Below are 17,665 nucleotides of genomic sequence, written 5' to 3'. Positions count from 1 at the left end.
TGAATTTTATCCCCGAGGGTATCATCAGCACAGTAATACAATTTTAAAATTAATGATTTTAACAAGAGGAATTAACAAGAGGAATGAAAGAAAAAATGGCTCGGACGTCCCCAAGTATAAAAAGGTCCGAACCTCACAGCAGATCAGACACACTGTTATCTTGTAAGAATGTGGTGTCCCCAGATGGGAATATTATTACCCAACCACACGTTCAGTCTGCAGACCATCAATTCCAGTTAAAAAATTCTGACTATTTCAAAATTATCAAACCATGTTCCATCACTTTAAATGATATATTTGACTACAACGATGACGAAACACATTGTACCATATCAAAATATGGTATTAAAAATTGCAAAACATGCAAAAACATTCTTATAACCAACTCTTACGTCTCCAGTCACCTTACAAACAAAACCTTCCATACAAGAAGTCACGATGACTTAAGTTCCAAATCAACAAACTTAATATATGGATTAGAATGCAACTTATGTGGTTTAGTATATGTCGGAGAAACACAAGAACGATTAAACAAAAGAATGTGCGGTCACCGTTCGGGAATTAACACCACCAACTTCCCGACAGTTTATCAACATTTTAATCAACAAGATCATTCAATCCTCTCTATGAAAGTTCCTATTTTAGACAAAATTTACCATTCTACCAACAGTCCCGTTCTAAGTAAAAACTATCGTAGGGAAAGAGAGGAGTACTGGATACGCAGACTAGGTACTGCAATACCTTACGGATGCAATGCCAACATCAAAAGTATAGGAAACCTTCCAAGTCAAAGACAAAAATCCAAGACGGGAAAGGAGTCATGGCCATCGCCACTATACCTCAACTAAGTTACATCAAACTTTATTCTTTACCTCTCACTCTACTACACTACATTTACGAAACAAGTCTTGATACTCCTGTTTCTGACCCCACCTCATCATTATACAGACTTATTGCCATCATTTTGGATATTGGTTTCCACAGACTCTTTAAACCAGTTTGTGTGAAAAGTCATGATGAAGAAAAACGATCATTTCTTCAACTACCGTTTGTCAACAAAAATATAGATCCAATTAATTTGGCTAACATCCTCCATCACAAAATTCCCTCATATTTCAAAGACAAATCCATACCAATTATTTCATATTCCCATACTTTACCAATTGCATCCAAATGGATATTGCAGAACCTCGAGATTGAGGACTTCAAGGCTAAACCACCTGACTGTTCTTGCAAAAACTCTCCATTTAAATATGGTCATTCTGGTCACGTCGTTACGGGAGATTTAACAATCATCGAAAACGAATCTCTGCGTAATATCCTTTCTAAAGGTCCCAAGTACCGTAAACCACGCTCCATAAATTGGAATTATGGGAAGACATTAATTCTCTGTTAAAGTGGTTAAAGGCCGTGAAGTCTTTAATTTTGAGACGAATGAAAGATTTAAGTAGGCCAATGAATGCCAAGGCTACATCAGTTTTCAAAGACCCGATGTAGCAAAAACGTGGTCTACTATACATGACAGATATGTTGTCGTACCAGCAGACAAAGCCCGAAACAACATTATTTTTGTCTGCAAAACGTTTTACATCCAGTGTTTATTATCAGAGGTAGACGTAGAAAATAATAGCAGTGATAAGGCCTATACTGCTACCACACTCTCCAAAGAAGAGATTGTGGAAAACCATAAATCTGTGCTATCCCCATACTTAGTTAAAATCCCGACTTAAAAACATTATACATCGTTGTTTTTTTTTCAAAAAAGATGGTACACCTAGATACAAATATATAGTTCTTGGTAGAGATTCCTCTTACTTTGTAAGAAATAATTCCAAATCAACTTCCAAATATACAGAGGAAGATGTTTACAAAATGCTGGAATTTTTAATCGACAACATATTTGTCCAGTGTAGTGGACGTGTTTTTCAAAAACGGTCGGTATTCCAATGAAAACAAATTGTGCTCCTTTACTTGCTGCCCTATTCCATCACTCTTATGAGGCTGACTTTATGGCTGATCTGATCCGAAAGAAAGAATATCGTTTGGCTAGATCCTTTAATCTCAGTTTCCGCTATATAGATGACGTATTATCTTTAAACAATCCTAATTTCGGGGATTTGATACATCGCATCTGCCCCAAAGAACTTGAGATAAAGGATACTACAGAGACTGTGAAGTCAGCCTCATATCTTGACCTACACTTAGAAATCGATGGTAAAGGAGAACTATTGACCAAACTTTACGACAAACGTGATGACTTTTCATTCAGAATTGTCAACTTTGGCAACATCCCTTCAGCATCTGCGTATGGAGTGTTCATATCACAACTCATACGTTATGCCAGAGCTTGCCGAAACTACCGCAGACTTTTTGTATCGCGCTAGAACTGTAACAAATAGGCTTCTGGAACAGGATTATGTTGCTACAAGATTGAAGTCATCACTACAGAAATTTATGGTCGTCATCATGAACTCGTGGATCGTTATGGTGTATCTGCACCATGAAAACTGATTTATTCAACGGGTCATTGTTTTTCTTTTCCTCGTTTGTCTACCCCGGACTTGACTATTTATGAGCAATTCGACGGGTGTTCCTAGAAAAGCAGAGGACGCTTACCCTACCGGTGCACCTGGTCCATGCTCCCAGTTTTTAGTGGAGTCCGAGTTGCTCATTTGCTTTTGTTACTTTGTATGATTGATTTTAGTTACATAATGTTCTTTGTTGTGTATGCCTGTTTTCCATGTCTGGTCTTTGTCCCTAGTCCTGGATTACATTCTTTTGATTACCGCTGTAACCTTAGTCAATTCTGTGTCACAAAAATCAATTTAGTGAGACAAAAGTCAATTTTGTGTCACAAAATTGAATTTTGTCACAAAAGTCTATTTTGTAAGCAAATTAGTTTACAGAATCATTTGGATATGCAAATGAATTCTCTCATCACGATTTTGTAAGAAGGTTTCTCAGTGGATATAGCAACAGGTTTCCGATTACTACGAGCCACGCAGGACGGTTATAAAACAGGTTTTAAATTACGCGATTTTTCTACTTTCGACTTATCGGGATTTTCCCTGGTGAATCACGTGATCATTTCCTTACATCTTTCAACTTTATTATAAAATGCTTTGCACGACCTGTTAATTGCAACCAAATTTGTTAAAATTTGACAAGATAATTTGTATTAATGTATTTGTCCCAAATTTTGTTGGAAAAAGAAATGAATCGTCAGATTAGCCAAGAAAATCATATTAGAAATATGTTGTGCGGTGAAATTTGTTAAAGTCGGTTCATGATTATTTTGTTCCACTATCCCTCATGATTTTTTTGCCAGATACAGATAGATTCCTTATTTCATTCCAATTCTATTGATGTATGACACAAGAAATTCGGTTGAGTGAAACAGGTCGGGCGAGATGAAAAACTGACAGAATACGTGTATAACTTTCGTTTCCCTTTTGTTTACAAACCAACGCTCAAAATTAAGTGAGTAGGTTGTAGGATTACGATATCCGACATTTCTTTCACTTGTGTGCTTTTTTATAACCGTCCACAATCATACCTTATCCACTGTATTGCAGTGAGTGCCTTAAGTTTGTAATACACGTGCACATGATGCTGCACATTTTGAAATCATTTGCATATCCAAAGGATTCGGTTTGCATACAAAATTGAATTTTGTGACACAGAATTGACTTTTGACTCACAAAATTGATTTTGATTATAAAAAGATCAAGTCCCAATCGGCGCCCCGGTACCTACTTTACTTTTGAACTTTGAACTTGTTACTTCAAGCGAAGTTGCGATATGCTCTATTTAAAAACGGGCGACTTCGTAACCGTAATGACCCGAATGTTTCTCAATCAGAACAACTCAGAGACTGCGTTGCTCTGCTATATTACAGAAAGTTCAATGCTTAACGATCATCTTTTAATGTATACTCCCCGCTCTCATACAAGTGGGGAAAAAACACGTAGAACACATAGGATAGATAGTATTTAAGAGGTTCATTTAGAACTCTTATAAGCTAGAATTGACGGTTCTACGGCATAAGGTGGTGTAGTAATATATAATTATGCAAATCATATACGAATGAACAGCACTGAAAAAGAAACGAGTGCAAAAAGTCGACTTTAAAATAGGGCATCAATGGAAGACTTAGTAAATGGTGAAAAAGGAGGTGGCAAAACGTTAAAAAATCGAACACTACTTTTTGGTTTTAGCTGAAAATTTAATATAAACGGTATTTCATGGTACTAAACAACTTCACAAAGTTTGTAAAATAAAAGCATTGATATGTTCTAAGTTATCATCTGGAAACCGTCAGGGACAGTCAGACGGACAAATGGACATGCAACTTATGGAAGGGTATCACATGATACTCTGCCATTCGTATGTCCGGTATAAAAACTGTCAACATTAAGGCTTAAATATCTAGAAATCAAATCCAGTGAATTGTGATTTTTAAATTAAAATTTATAAGTATGTTCATATAACCTCTATAAAGATAAACACAAAGTGTAAACACACTTTCAAATAAGCTCTGAAAGGTCCCGACAACAAAAGTAATAAAATCCATGGTAATAGAACTATTGATTCCTTGGCAATTTCTTGTTGATTTAAAAGCATCAACACAGCACACGCATTTCTTAAAATGATATCTTTTTTAATAAATATGAAACAAATGTACATCAAACAAATCTGAATTGAAGTAGTTCAATAAAAATGACAATCTGTAGATTACCTGCAAGTATCACATTACAATTAAATGTCAGTCTCTTAAATAATGACTTCTTATTTTTCAATGTTTTCTCAACAAATATCACTATATGTCTATGAATTCATTTATAAACAAGAAAGCAATAATGTTAATTGTATTGCTTTTCTATTGCTGCTGTAATAGTATAAATATGGACAATATCCAATGAAACGTTATATTAACTGTTAGATTGATGATTAATACAGTCAGTTATTAAGGTTATCACATCTCACTCTATCAGATGACTGTGATATTTTCTGTCTTGACTTACAGCATTCTGTATCCACTTTATAAAATAGCAGCAATAAATATGAGAAAATAAAACACCAATGCTCTACAATCAATAACTATCAAGTCAAGGAGTAAAACAAGACACTTGTATACTAAAGACATAGCCTCCCAGAGTTACACAGTTGTAACCGGTATTCCATTGCTTATCAATTAACTCCAAAATTGTTCCTACTGCACAGATTGTTATATATATCATGCAAAAAGAAAACATATTGACACAGAGAAAACCACCTAGAGTCTAACAGGGTTGCTTTTCATTACTCTAGCATAAAAAAGAAAACATTATATTGACACAGAGAAAACCACCAAGAGTCTAACAGGGTTGCTTTTCATTACTCTGGCATAAAAAAAAACAAAAGAAAAACAGTCCTTCACTCTGTTCTATGATAGACTGCAGAAAAACTGTAAAAATTTTAAAACAAAAATAGGAAATAACTCATTTATCAAATTTAACGATGTCCATACATGTACATGCAGTTTTCACATAGAATTTTAAAATTAATCCACTAAGTTTCTAGCAACTATAATAAAGTAACAGGGACATGACAATTTGGTCTATAAACCTGCTTCAGAACTTCTACTAATAATCATAAATATTTTTACTGGAATCTGGAAAACTTGCTGAAAAAGGTTTTGTTAACAACTGAATAGGAGGTATTGTCAAGAGAAAATTTTACAGCTCTTCAATAACCACTCTGACACTATGTTTAGATAAATATATAGCTTTAGTGGTTATCATATCAATAATGAATGTTCCCCCTAATACAATAAATGATAGTTATTCATTTTCCATCATTATGACTAGAAATGAACTTGTTTAGCATCTGATGGTAGCTGCTCTACTGGACAATATGGACATTTCACCCTGAAAGGAAAAAAACCAAAAATGCTCACTGAATAAATTGAAAGATCAATCCAGAAAATTATCTTTAGAATGTTCACAAATTGTCATAGAATCCCTAACAAACATCTTTCAATGTTATAATTTGGCCAGTCATACCTTTAAAACATTAATGGAAATTTGAATTCTCTTATTATTCCTACAACACTAAAATAACATCCTTTTTTAATTTAAAACAAAAGTATACTACTTACTTAGAGCCACTAGAGAGTTTAGTGAGGGCATCCTTTGAGATCACATGTCCACATATCAGCCTCATTGGAGGATTATGGTCTGTGGCCTGCTGACGCAGTATAGGACAGGCAAATATGGAATGATATCTAAAATCTGTTCCAAGATCTATCTCAACCTATAAAGAACAATGACACAAATAAATGTCAGTCTTCATAGATGTAGACAAAAAAATACATCATTATCACTAGATACTGAAAGATGTACAGTAGCAAAATAAAATCTAAATGTATTTTGTATTCTGCTTAAAATAATATGTACCCATACAGGATGATAATTTACAATAAAATAATCTGTACCATACAGGATTATTATTTACAATAAAATAATCTGTACCCATACAGGATTATTATTTACAATAAAATCAAAATGGGAGAATTCAATTTTTAAAATGAGTTTCTATGCCTATATTATTTAACATAAATAACAGCTGTAAACAAAAACAAACGGAGACTTAATCTTCCCTAACCAATTGTGTTTCAAGTTCCAAAACTCTGAAGCTTTAAATAAAAAAAAAACAATGAAAAAAAAAAAATGAAAGGAGGCTTCCTTCATAAGATGAGGAACATAAAATAACTGAAATCCTTCAATGTATTTTTAAGTAATTGTACCTTGTGTGGATAGACATCTGCAATATACAGTGAAACTTCTCCAAACCGGCTAGTGCTGGGACAAGAAAAAATGGCCGGTTTTGTGAAAAACAGCAATGCATTCTAAGAGCTGTTTCCATTAATGTGTTCTATAACCCTACACCTTGTCAGTTTGTTGGTCGAGACATGTTTAATGCCAATTCAAAACTTATGGCCTTTTATTACATTTCAAAGCTTGCATCATTTGTAAATGATTTGACTTCACAAACGGTTCTGCCGGCAAAATAATGTTCATGGTGTTGAAAGAATGTGTATTAAAGATCAAAGGGCTATTGATGGTAATTAATTATTTGTATTGTTTTCGTAAATTATCTATCAACAAAGTCTAATAATTTCACCCCTATGTTGTTTTCGCTTGGGTACAGGTCACATTAATTGACAGTTAGAAGATCGTAAAGATCGTAATATTAAATGACGCCGCTTGTCTGACGTGTACACACCAATTAACAGCCAACCAGTGACAAAATGTAATGTCTGGATTAATTTTGTTGTTTAAACTACTGTCCCCTTCAATTATCATCGGTCCACTGGTGAAATGCACACGGACAGTAAATGAATCATTAATTACATAATATTATGTAATCATTTACAGTTTTGTTGACACATTTATTACAGGTGAACAATAACTGGGCGGCCGGAATTGAGAAGTTGTTTTTATTTGAAATATGTAACTAAAATTGTGAAAAACCGACCGATGTACAATTTTAAGGGGTGGCCGGTCTATTGAAGACAAAACACACAGGTTTTAAGGTGTATCGGCCGGGACTATTAAAAACGGCCGGTCTAAAGGGAAGACTGGTTTTCTGAGGGTCCAGTTTCGAGAAGTTTCACTGTACTATAATGTGTCTGTCAAAAAGTCCATTTTGGTAAGCAAAATAAAAATGGACCACTTTTCAGCACATGTATTTCTAACATATATACAGAAATTTATTTTTTAGTATTTTCTACTACATATGAAGGCTTCTGAAGATAACTACAGATATACGATCTTATTTCAGGACTGGGGTTAAATAATGCAGAAAAAAAATCACTCAAATTTTATATAATTTTAAGCACATTACATACTGGCAGTTCATCCTTGTTACTCCAGACACCTGACACTTGTCTTTGCTGCATCACTTGTTTAATATTCAGTAGAGGGGGTAATGCAATACAACCTGCCTTTATACTGAAACAACAAATCAAATATTAAAACAATTTTTTCTTAAATAAAACCATTCAAGAAATTTTAGCAAAATATACATTTTTCAGAATGGAAGTGATATTATCAAAAAGCCATCAGTATCAACATAATACGTACAGATTTTCAAGCATTGTCTTTGCAACATGAAAAATTGGGGAACTTTGTAGCCTGCATATATATCTATTAGAGATAGTCATCTTAGAGAAATAAGAATGAAAAGAAAGTACAAATCATCAAAGTGTTAAACCTGAATATCATAAATTATATACACTGTAAACTGCAATTTGGTTGGTCAAACGGCAATAATTCTAGAATAAATAATTTTACTCGCAATTCATTTTAATAAAAAAAATTCTGAGAAATATTTTTTTTCAGTTCAATGAATAGACTAAAAAATTGCAAACAAAATGAATTTATGAAATCCTTATCATACTTAGATTTTCACCGTGAAAATTTTATTAGAAAATTAACATAAATAGCGGTACTTCGAACTTGGATACTGAAAATGTATAATTAAACAGCTGAACTGATCCCCTGGGTATATTTTGCTATTCAACATTTAAACTGCAAGAAGCTATATTCTGTATATAACTGACTATGATAATTTGTTAAACTCTAACCTGATACTTAGAGGACTTTCCATTGACATCCCCATCAGTGTACAGGCATCCCTGGTGAATACATCACATATTTCATCCCAGTATATGGAAGATAATAAATGACTATAGGCAGAATTCTGAATACCCTGCTTTAGGAAGAGGAGGCTGCCCATCAATATCTGTATGTCTGAAACATATGTAGAAAACTTTCCATTACATGTCAGACAAATTGCCTCAAGTGTGTAAAAGATAAGAATATCTATTGTAAGTGATTGGAGGTGGCTTCTTGAAGGAATTATGGTACTGGTAAGTGTTTTTTTTAATATATAAAATTTTAAAAGTGTTGACAGACAGGGTTACTGTAACTTAACTCAATGATATCTTTTATCTTATAATTTACAAAATGAAAATAAATAGTATAACTTTAGATAAAAAGAAAGTGAATGTATTGATTCTGTTTATATAAGGTATCACCTGCAGCTATTGTTTCTGCTAATAACCAAGATTTTACCTCTAGCATGTTGATCTGCAAACTGTTCAAAGTTTCTTGAATAGAGTAAAGCTGCTGTTTGTGCTACAGGTCCTTGTTTTATTAAACTTATGAACTTTAACCTGTGTAACTTAAACTCTAAAGAACTGTTGATTTCTCTAAGTCTGTTTGCATTTACATTAGCCCATCTAAAAAAAAGTAAGAACAGTCAAAATAAACAATACGGGCAATATTCTGGGAGAAGTCTTGGAAATGGTACAGCATTTATTTAATACTGGTACATGTATGCAATATTCGGGGAGATGTCTTAGAAATGGTGCAGCATTTTTTTAAATACCGGGTACTACATATCTGCAATATTCTGGGAGAAGTCTTAGAAATGGTGCAGCATTTTTTTAATACTGGGTACTACATGTATGCAATATTCTGGGAGAAGTCTTAGAAATGGTGCAGCATTTGTTTAATACTGGTACATGTTTAATGTAATATTCTGGGAGAAGTCCTGGAAATGGTACAGCATTTATTTAATACTGGTACATGTTTGTAATATTCTGGGGGAAGTCCTGGAAATGGTACAGCATTTATTTAATACTGGTACATGTTTGCAATATTCTGGGAGAAGTCTAAGTAATAGGGCAGAATTTTTTAATACTGGGTACTACATCTATGCAATATTCTGGGAGAATTCTTAGAAATGGTGCAACATTTTTTTAGTACTGGTACATGTTTGCAATATTCTGGGAGAAGTCTTAGAAATGGTGTAGCATTTATTTAATTCTGGTACATGTCTGTAATATTCTGTGGAAATCCTGGAGATGGTGCAGCATTCATTTAATACTAGTACATGTATGCAATATTCCAGGAGAAGTCTTGGAAATGGTCTGATCCCAATTCTATGCAAAATCTGGTAGGAAAATTACAAATTCATGGCATATTCAGACATTTCATAAAAAATACCATTTTCAAGCAACAAAATTGACTGGAACAATTCAATTACTTTAAAAAGAAGTTTAAGATAATAAAAAAAACTTCCATTTGGTAACAACAGATGTTTTGGACTATTTTGACACTACCTCTGAAGTAAAACTGTATTTACTGTTTTACTTACTCTAATGCTGGTTCCAAGTCATTCATCCTTAAGGCACCAAGTATTCTGTGGAGTTCCAGGAATGGTACTTTTTTGTCCTCAGCTATAGCTAAATCAGCCTCCTGATTAAATGAAATGAGAAATTTTAAACTAATTTTGTAATTCAAAAGCACAGTCTTTGATGTTTATGTTTGACTTACTAATTTTAACTGCTAGCTTTTAATTATCCTTTCAAAAAATAAAATAAAGAGGACTGGGCTGGGAGATTTTACTTCTTTTTCTCCATTATAAAATTGATTTCCACTAGGACCTATTTTATCTATGCAAACAGTCGTGTATATATTTTTCATTTCCTGATTATTCAGAGCAACCATAATACAACACATTTAGTGGTAGAATTGTTGAAGTCAAGTTCACAATGTTTTCAGTTTGATTGTAAAGAGTGAATACAACAATACTAAGTACACATGTACAATGTAGATAACTAAGTAAACTTCAGTTATCACATAATTAATTTATTGTCCATCTTCTATGAAAGGCAGTAAATTGTTTTCATTGTATGTATAGTATTGTTCTGTTATTTATATCGGTTTTAAAAGCCCATTAAACATTACAACACAAGCTCTAATGAGCTTTTAAAACCGACATGAATAACAGAACAATACTATACATACAATGAAAACAATTCACTGCTTTCATAGAAGATGGGCAATAAATTCATTATGTGATAACAGGTCATCCAGAGACATTCTACATGCTTTTATATGGAGAACATTGGGGACTAGAGAAAAAATTTCAACTTAAATAAAGTTTTTGATTCTTTCTATGTCCAAGACATCAGTCAGCTGCAGTAGTTCTTACCATGGTACAAATGTTTAGGGACAAACCTCAACAATAGCATCTGCAACATCCAGCATTCCCTGTCTCATGAAGTGTTCACAAACCACCTCATTCAAAAGCAGACTTTTCTCCTGTCCCTCAAATGCTCTGTCAACAACTACAGCAGAATAATCATTCACAAAGTTCTGAAATGGAATAAAACATAAACAATAACAGTAATTTTGTAACAGTCACTGTCAGCTGAAAACAGATGATCTACTAAATTAATACTCTGTACATCTAATGAATGTTAAATTTTCAAAATATGATCAAAAGCTATAAAAGTCATGTATTTTCATAACACATAATGGTTGTACATGCCACCAAAACACCTTGTGGTCAATTTTGGGTGCAGATTATGTGTTTTTTTTTCATGTAATTACTAATTTTTGCAATTGAAAATTTGAAAATTTAGCACTATGACAGGAGTTTATATAATCATGCAAATAAAAGCTATTTAACTCAACTGCCTTTAATTCTTTTGGCCTGAAAAAAGATTCCTGTGTTTCCATTAACCCTAATCAATCCTAATTTGGTGTTTATCTATAAGTTTTTCTGACCACTTGTTAAGTCTGAATGTGTGTCCAAAACAAACCAGTCAAAAACTTTCGAAAATATAAGAAGTTCTGCCTACCTACCGACCCTAGTTTTTAGTTAGAGCATGTTAGCAGAAACACAGGTATTTTTTTCTTTGTCTGTTGCTTTAATTTACATATCAGTGATCTATTTGGAAAAAGAAACTTCATTTACAGGATATTGTAAAACAGAGAATTTCATCCAATCACCTGTAATTGTAGAATTGTACACGATTTCAGAAATGTTTCAGAGATTTTATTCAAGATAATGTGCATGATGAGTCTAGATGTATTTGAAATTAATCGTAGTCAAAAACTTATGGAATCATGTCATGAATTTGAAAATTTGAACCATACACAGTAACCATGGTAACTGTGACATTAATTTGGACTTTAAGAAATAGGAACTGGTTTCTGAGATGCACTTTCTTACAAACATTGGAAGAGCAATTCAGTAAGCAACCAGTTCAATCAAAACAATAATTGTCAAGTGTATCTACAATTTAATGACAAGACACACACAAATAAAATAGAGGCAGCCACATTTAGCAGACATTTAATGTGGCATTTCAGAAAATTGACAGCATAGCATCTGGAGAATTAATGCATTATTTCTGCAATTCTGCATCCCGTAATGATTCCTGTACGTTTAAAAAGAGAAACATTAGGAACTCGTAGGAAATACTTATTAAAATGAATCTCTCACAACTTTGTAAATAATATCCCACTAAATCAAATTAAGATGACAGATTATCGATGATCTTACTCTGTCTACTGATTTTCCAACTTTGGAAACAGTGCTGTGTAGATCTTTGTGTTCTTGTCCAAATCTTGAAACAGCTTCTTTTAGTCTCCTCAAAGTCTGGACTAATATCAGAGATTGTGTTGCAGTTAGTTCATGGTCTTCTGGACCTGCATTGCAAATGATATATAATATATACATATCATTCCACAGAATAAAAAGAATCTGAATTATAAGAAAGTGAAAAAAGGTATTTATAAACATTTGACTTTAGGAATTGCAAAACATGGAAAAATTTGCAACTCAATATCAAGTGCTGAAGACAAATCATTTTTCCTCCAAAGACTTTTGTTGCCCACATACATGTAGATACTGGGGTACCCAAGTACACAACACTTAGTCTTTCCTACAATATTTGACTTTATGAAGTTCAACACAATCAGTATTTTCAATATAACACAGAATATGGTAAAATCAGCTGCCCATCACTGATCTTCTGCTGAGAATGTTTTAAGCCTTTATTTCTCCCTCTAACTGACCAAAATTAAATATGAGTGTCCATAAAAGATCTTTTTTATACCTGTATTGAGGAGTGTGTATAAATGTATAAGCAGATTTTAAAGTATTTAAAGCTTAAAGTTCATTAATATAAATCAACTACCTTTAGTTTCAGCAAAATTGAAATTAAAAGATAAATTTGATTGATTTTCCAGTTTCATGTTAAAACTGTAAAAAACTACAAGTCTATTGTTATCTGATTGGTTTAGCTGACCATCAAAAATAGAGACCTGAAAAATGCCAATAAGTCATTGAGATTCCAATCAAGGTAACAATGGAAAATGTGTGCACTGAGGCATAGATAAATACAATTTACCCAGTCTACAGTAGTCTATAATAGCAAGCACCTGGATGCAGTGTAAACTCTATGGTTATTACAGTAATCTAAATTTCCCTTAAGTTTCCCTAATGTAATGTATGTACCAATAAAAGCCATGTTCCAGTAGTAAAAAAAATGAAAGATTGAAGTCTTCAAAGTCCCTAATAGGCAAATCTTCTATGCCACTGTTTTTGGCTTGCTTTCAACATCCAAAATGGCATGAATGCGATATGCTCTTAAATCGGGTGACTTTCAGTAGAATCTTGGTTTCCTTGATTACTCTTTTGTAACCATGATGACCCGTAATGTTTCCGCTCCACAAGTTTCTCTCAAATTTTTAGCGATTTTTGTGTCGCTTATGATATTGACCAGGGAACCAAATTAGGAACAAGATTAATAAACTGACAATGACTATCGGGGCCCTGATAATGCTTATCACCTATATAGTCAATTGTAATGAGCCCCTGTGTCTGAATTGGAGACTGAGTAATATTACATAAAATTCAATGCTAACCAATCATTTTATCTTTCATTCTTAAACAACACCTGTAGAACACTTATGTACAATATGATATATTAGAGGTACATTTTGAACTTATATAAGCTAGAAATGACTGTTTTATAACACCGATCAGCAGCATAAGGTGGTGTAGTAATATATATTTATGCAAATCATATGCGATTGTAAAGTACTGGAATTACGAGCGCAAGAAGTTGCTAACAATATTAGCAACTTAAAAATGACAGTAATTACAAAGAAAATTTTACCTTTCCTTATACCAAACAAATAAAAATATACATATTTTAAGTTTATATTTTAATAAAAATAAATTTGTCTTTTCTGATAGTTTTGAGTCTTTTAAATTTTTTCTAATTAAAAGAAGTAAATATAAAGATCTTTTAAACAGTTTTGGAAAGGTTGGATTATGTATGACTTTTCCATGCTGTTCCATTGCTCCAACTGCTGTTGTCAAGATTTTTAGAACCTAACCCACTCAGAAAATATAGCTCTAATTATATTATCCAAATCAAAGCCAGCTTTTCTAAGATAAGAAAAGAAATTGTCATCTTTTTGGAATTTCCATGCTGCCAGTTTGGTCTGCATGTTTTGCATTTGTTTACATAAAAGGTTAAGAGTAAAATACATTTATTCCCCCATCCATGGAAAAGTTTAAATTGGAATCCGCTAGAACTAAAAAGGATGTTGCTGGAGCTACCTGTAGGGGTAAAAATTAAACTTGGTGAAGCTATCTGTGCTTGCTAGTTTATGCAATGCCTACTCCACATTATTAGGTGATGCAGTTTAAACAAGTTTTCCATATAACTGTATGTATTTATGATGCTGACTTAACAAGGTGCCAATTTGATAAAGTATACTGGTTTGACCCCATTTCGGTGGTAAAAATGTTTAGCCTTCAATAAAATTAAAAAACAATGCATGGACTCATTTTGTTTAGATATAATACACATAGACTATAAAGATATTTTAAGGGTGTATAGTAAATCACAATGGCAAACTTGTAAAATGGATAATACACAGATCTCAACAATAACATTTTTCCAACTTGTCCAATAGGGCAAGTACATACCAAAACTGACTTATCAGAATGAAATTGGAACTTCTCTGAACAAATTAAACTTTGATAGAATGGATTAAATAATACCAGTGTTTCTGTTAACACAAATTTATGCATAATAAATATTTTTTACCCCAAAAAGATATCACCCGGGAATAAATATAAAAAATTTACATTTTGTGATCTGGGTCCACATGTTCACTCTCATAAGGAATTTAATGAAACTTAGCATTGGGTACATCTCGGCCGATTATGGTAGTCTTTGGACAACAAGTTAGATGTAATCAGGTGAGTTGAGCCGAATGCTAGAAATCAAGTTCATTCATAAAATATGGTTGCCTTGTTGAACTTTGCATTTACGAAACCCAATAAATTTAATAAACAGACAAATCCAGAAAACAAGAATGGTCTCAACATGAACAACAACAGAAGCTTGAAAGGCATACTGCTAATAAGGACCTTGAACAACATCAGTTTTGATGGATTTATGCAAAGCATTTGATTGCCTTCAACATAATCTTCTGCTAGATAAAATAAAATCATATGGTGTTTCAGATGAAGCTCTTAATCTTCTTCAAGATTATCTGTCAAAAAGAAACCAGTGTGTCAAACTAGGATCCTCATTTAGTAAGTGGGAGAAAATTTATAGAGGGATGCCACAAGGGTCAATTCTAGGTCCGGTATTATTCAATATTTTTCAAAATGATATATTCTATTTCATTCAGGATTCTTCTCTCTATAACTACGCTGATGACAATACTCTTGCTTATGCTGGATACAATCTTGATGAAGTCATAACAAAATTAGAGTTAGCTTAAAATTCATAGATTAGTTTGCAGTGAATCAGATGAAAGCCAATCCTGATAAATTTCAGGCACTTGCCACTGGCCAAAAAACTTATGATAAAAACATTTCTTTCGATCTTGGTGATAATATAAAATGTGAGGATGAAGTAAAACTTTTGGGAGTAACAATACATTACCATTTAAAATTTGATACTCATATAGCCAACATTTGCAAAAAGGCCTCTAAGCAGTTAAAAGTTTTAAAAAGGATAGGGAAACATTTAAATAAACTGGGAAGGTTAACTATTTACCATTCATTTATTTTGACCAATTTTAATTATTGTCCTGTCTCTTGGCACTTTTGTAGTGAGGCTAATACTAATAAAATGGAAAAAAATCAAGAAAGGGCCTTTAAATTCATCTAGAACGACTACATGTATACTAGCACATATGACAAGCTTTTGATAAAATCGAAAATGCCATCACTGAAAGTACGAAGAATTATAAATATTGCAGCTGAATCTTTCAAAATAATAAATAGACAGAGCCCAGTATATCTACATGACATAATTGAAATAAAGGATAATAAATATAATTTCAGATAGCAGAACACAGCAAAACTACCCAGCAACAGGACATCAAGGTAAAGGTTAAACTCCTTCAAATACTTTGCTGCAAAAACCTGGAATGACCTGCCAGACCACTTTTGTAGTGAATCCTCTTTTACTAAATTTAAGAATGTTCCAAGCTTGTGGAATGGCAGGTCATGTCATTGTTCTGCTTGCTAATCTTAACAGCTCTGCTATATATGATTTTACATTGTTGACTATTTATAGTGCTGCTCTTTCATTTTAATCCTATTTTACATTTGCTACTATTTGCCTTATATGCTGACTGATGATTTATGTATGTCTGCGTGAAAAGGACTAGATAGATGCCATGCACTGTACTTGTGATGTACATGTATGTTATTTATTGTATTGCATGTTTGTCGATTTTAAAAGCTCCCAGGAGCTTATGTTGTATTGTTTTTAAAATATGGCCGTTAAATAAAGCTTTTGCATTGTATTGTACAGCCAGTTAAGCAAATATTTTTGGCTATCATTTGCTGATACAACAAAATCGATGAAATGCAAATTTTGCACTGTCAGTAAACAGTGTATTACCCTTTTGGACTTGATGTTTCTAAAAAATTTCAACGACCTGCCCTAGCACGACATCAATCTAGTAATGACCGCAGACTGGCAGCAAGTAGTAAAAAACAGTCCAAGGTATTTACTTAATCTGTTCATGACATATAAAGTTTGACAAAATGAAGCCAACAGTTAATGTAATGATTGGTACTGTAGCCTTCATAACTGAAGAGCAGAAAGTTTGAAAAACTGATTGATCAACAGGTTAAAAAAGGATAAAATCATATACACATTGTATATACTTGTATAAAGTGTGACCCTCCAAAAAATAAAAGACTTTAGCCCCAAAATTTCAGCTCCAGTGAGTCATAATGACTCATTCATCTCAAAAAGTTCAAAAACACTGAATATAATAGGGCAAAACTTTAGGACAATTTGGAATATTGTCAAGCCCTGACACAATGTATGAAATGTTGACCTGATTTACATGTTACTTTGTTAGTAAACACCTCTTGAACCGGGCTCTTGACCTGATCTCAAATAAAAAATGGCCATGAACACAACACTATTTTTTTAAAAACATGAACAGGTCACCTCATTTCTGAGAGTTGAAATTTTGCAAATAGAAAATAAAACGAAAATGGACCCTCATTTAACTCTCGCTGAATGCTTTGTATGGAGTTGATAAGTTCATCAAGGTTTTTGTCATAATGGTGCTGTAAGCCTCCAAATTTTTCCAACACTTTGTTAACTTCTTTCTCTACAGCTTGACATGCTTCCATTTTGTAATGAATTCTACATTAGAAACAATGAAACCGAGTTAAACATATGAAAGTTTTGTATAGCTATCTGAATGCATTGCTCTTTGTTTTCATTTCGTAACCGGAAGTACAATGTAAAATAAGGGTCAAG

The 17,665-nt window shown here is 33.0% G+C and overlaps 1 protein-coding gene across 1 annotated transcript; it reads right to left on the bottom strand.

Annotated features, from left to right (window-relative positions):
- Positions 1–4,639: 4,639 nt before the first annotated feature.
- On the bottom strand, positions 4,640–17,665 carry LOC148623087 (E3 ubiquitin-protein ligase RMND5A-like). The gene is made up of 9 exons (XM_088573611.1): positions 17,400–17,665; positions 12,406–12,551; positions 11,073–11,210; positions 10,207–10,307; positions 9,120–9,286; positions 8,630–8,795; positions 7,892–7,994; positions 6,140–6,294; positions 4,640–5,909 (listed from the first exon to the last, which is right to left on the bottom strand). The coding sequence occupies exons 1-9, from the start codon at positions 17,533–17,535 to the stop codon at positions 5,846–5,848; spliced, it is 1,176 nt and encodes a 391-aa protein (XP_088429737.1). The 5' UTR covers positions 17,536–17,665; the 3' UTR covers positions 4,640–5,845.

This window comes from Perna viridis, chromosome 3 (assembly GCF_037379345.1).
Source record: "Perna viridis isolate PV_CMFRI_1.1 ecotype Kerala chromosome 3, ASM3737934v1, whole genome shotgun sequence".
Lineage (NCBI taxonomy): Eukaryota > Metazoa > Mollusca > Bivalvia > Mytilida > Mytilidae > Perna > Perna viridis.
Note: the sequence above shows the minus strand (reverse complement) of the source record. Positions and strands in the feature narration are given on the sequence as shown.

Coding starts and splice junctions, on each gene's coding strand:
- LOC148623087 (XM_088573611.1), bottom strand. CDS start 17,535: ATGGAAGCATGTCAAGCTGTAGAGAAAGAAGTTAACAAAGTGTTGGAA. Junction 10,308..11,072: donor TTGCAGATGCTATTGTTGAG/GTTTGTCCCTAA, acceptor TCATTTAATCAG/GAGGCTGATTTAGCTATAGC. Junction 8,796..9,119: donor TGCAGATCAACATGCTAGAG/GTAAAATCTTGG, acceptor CATATGTTTCAG/ACATACAGATATTGATGGGC.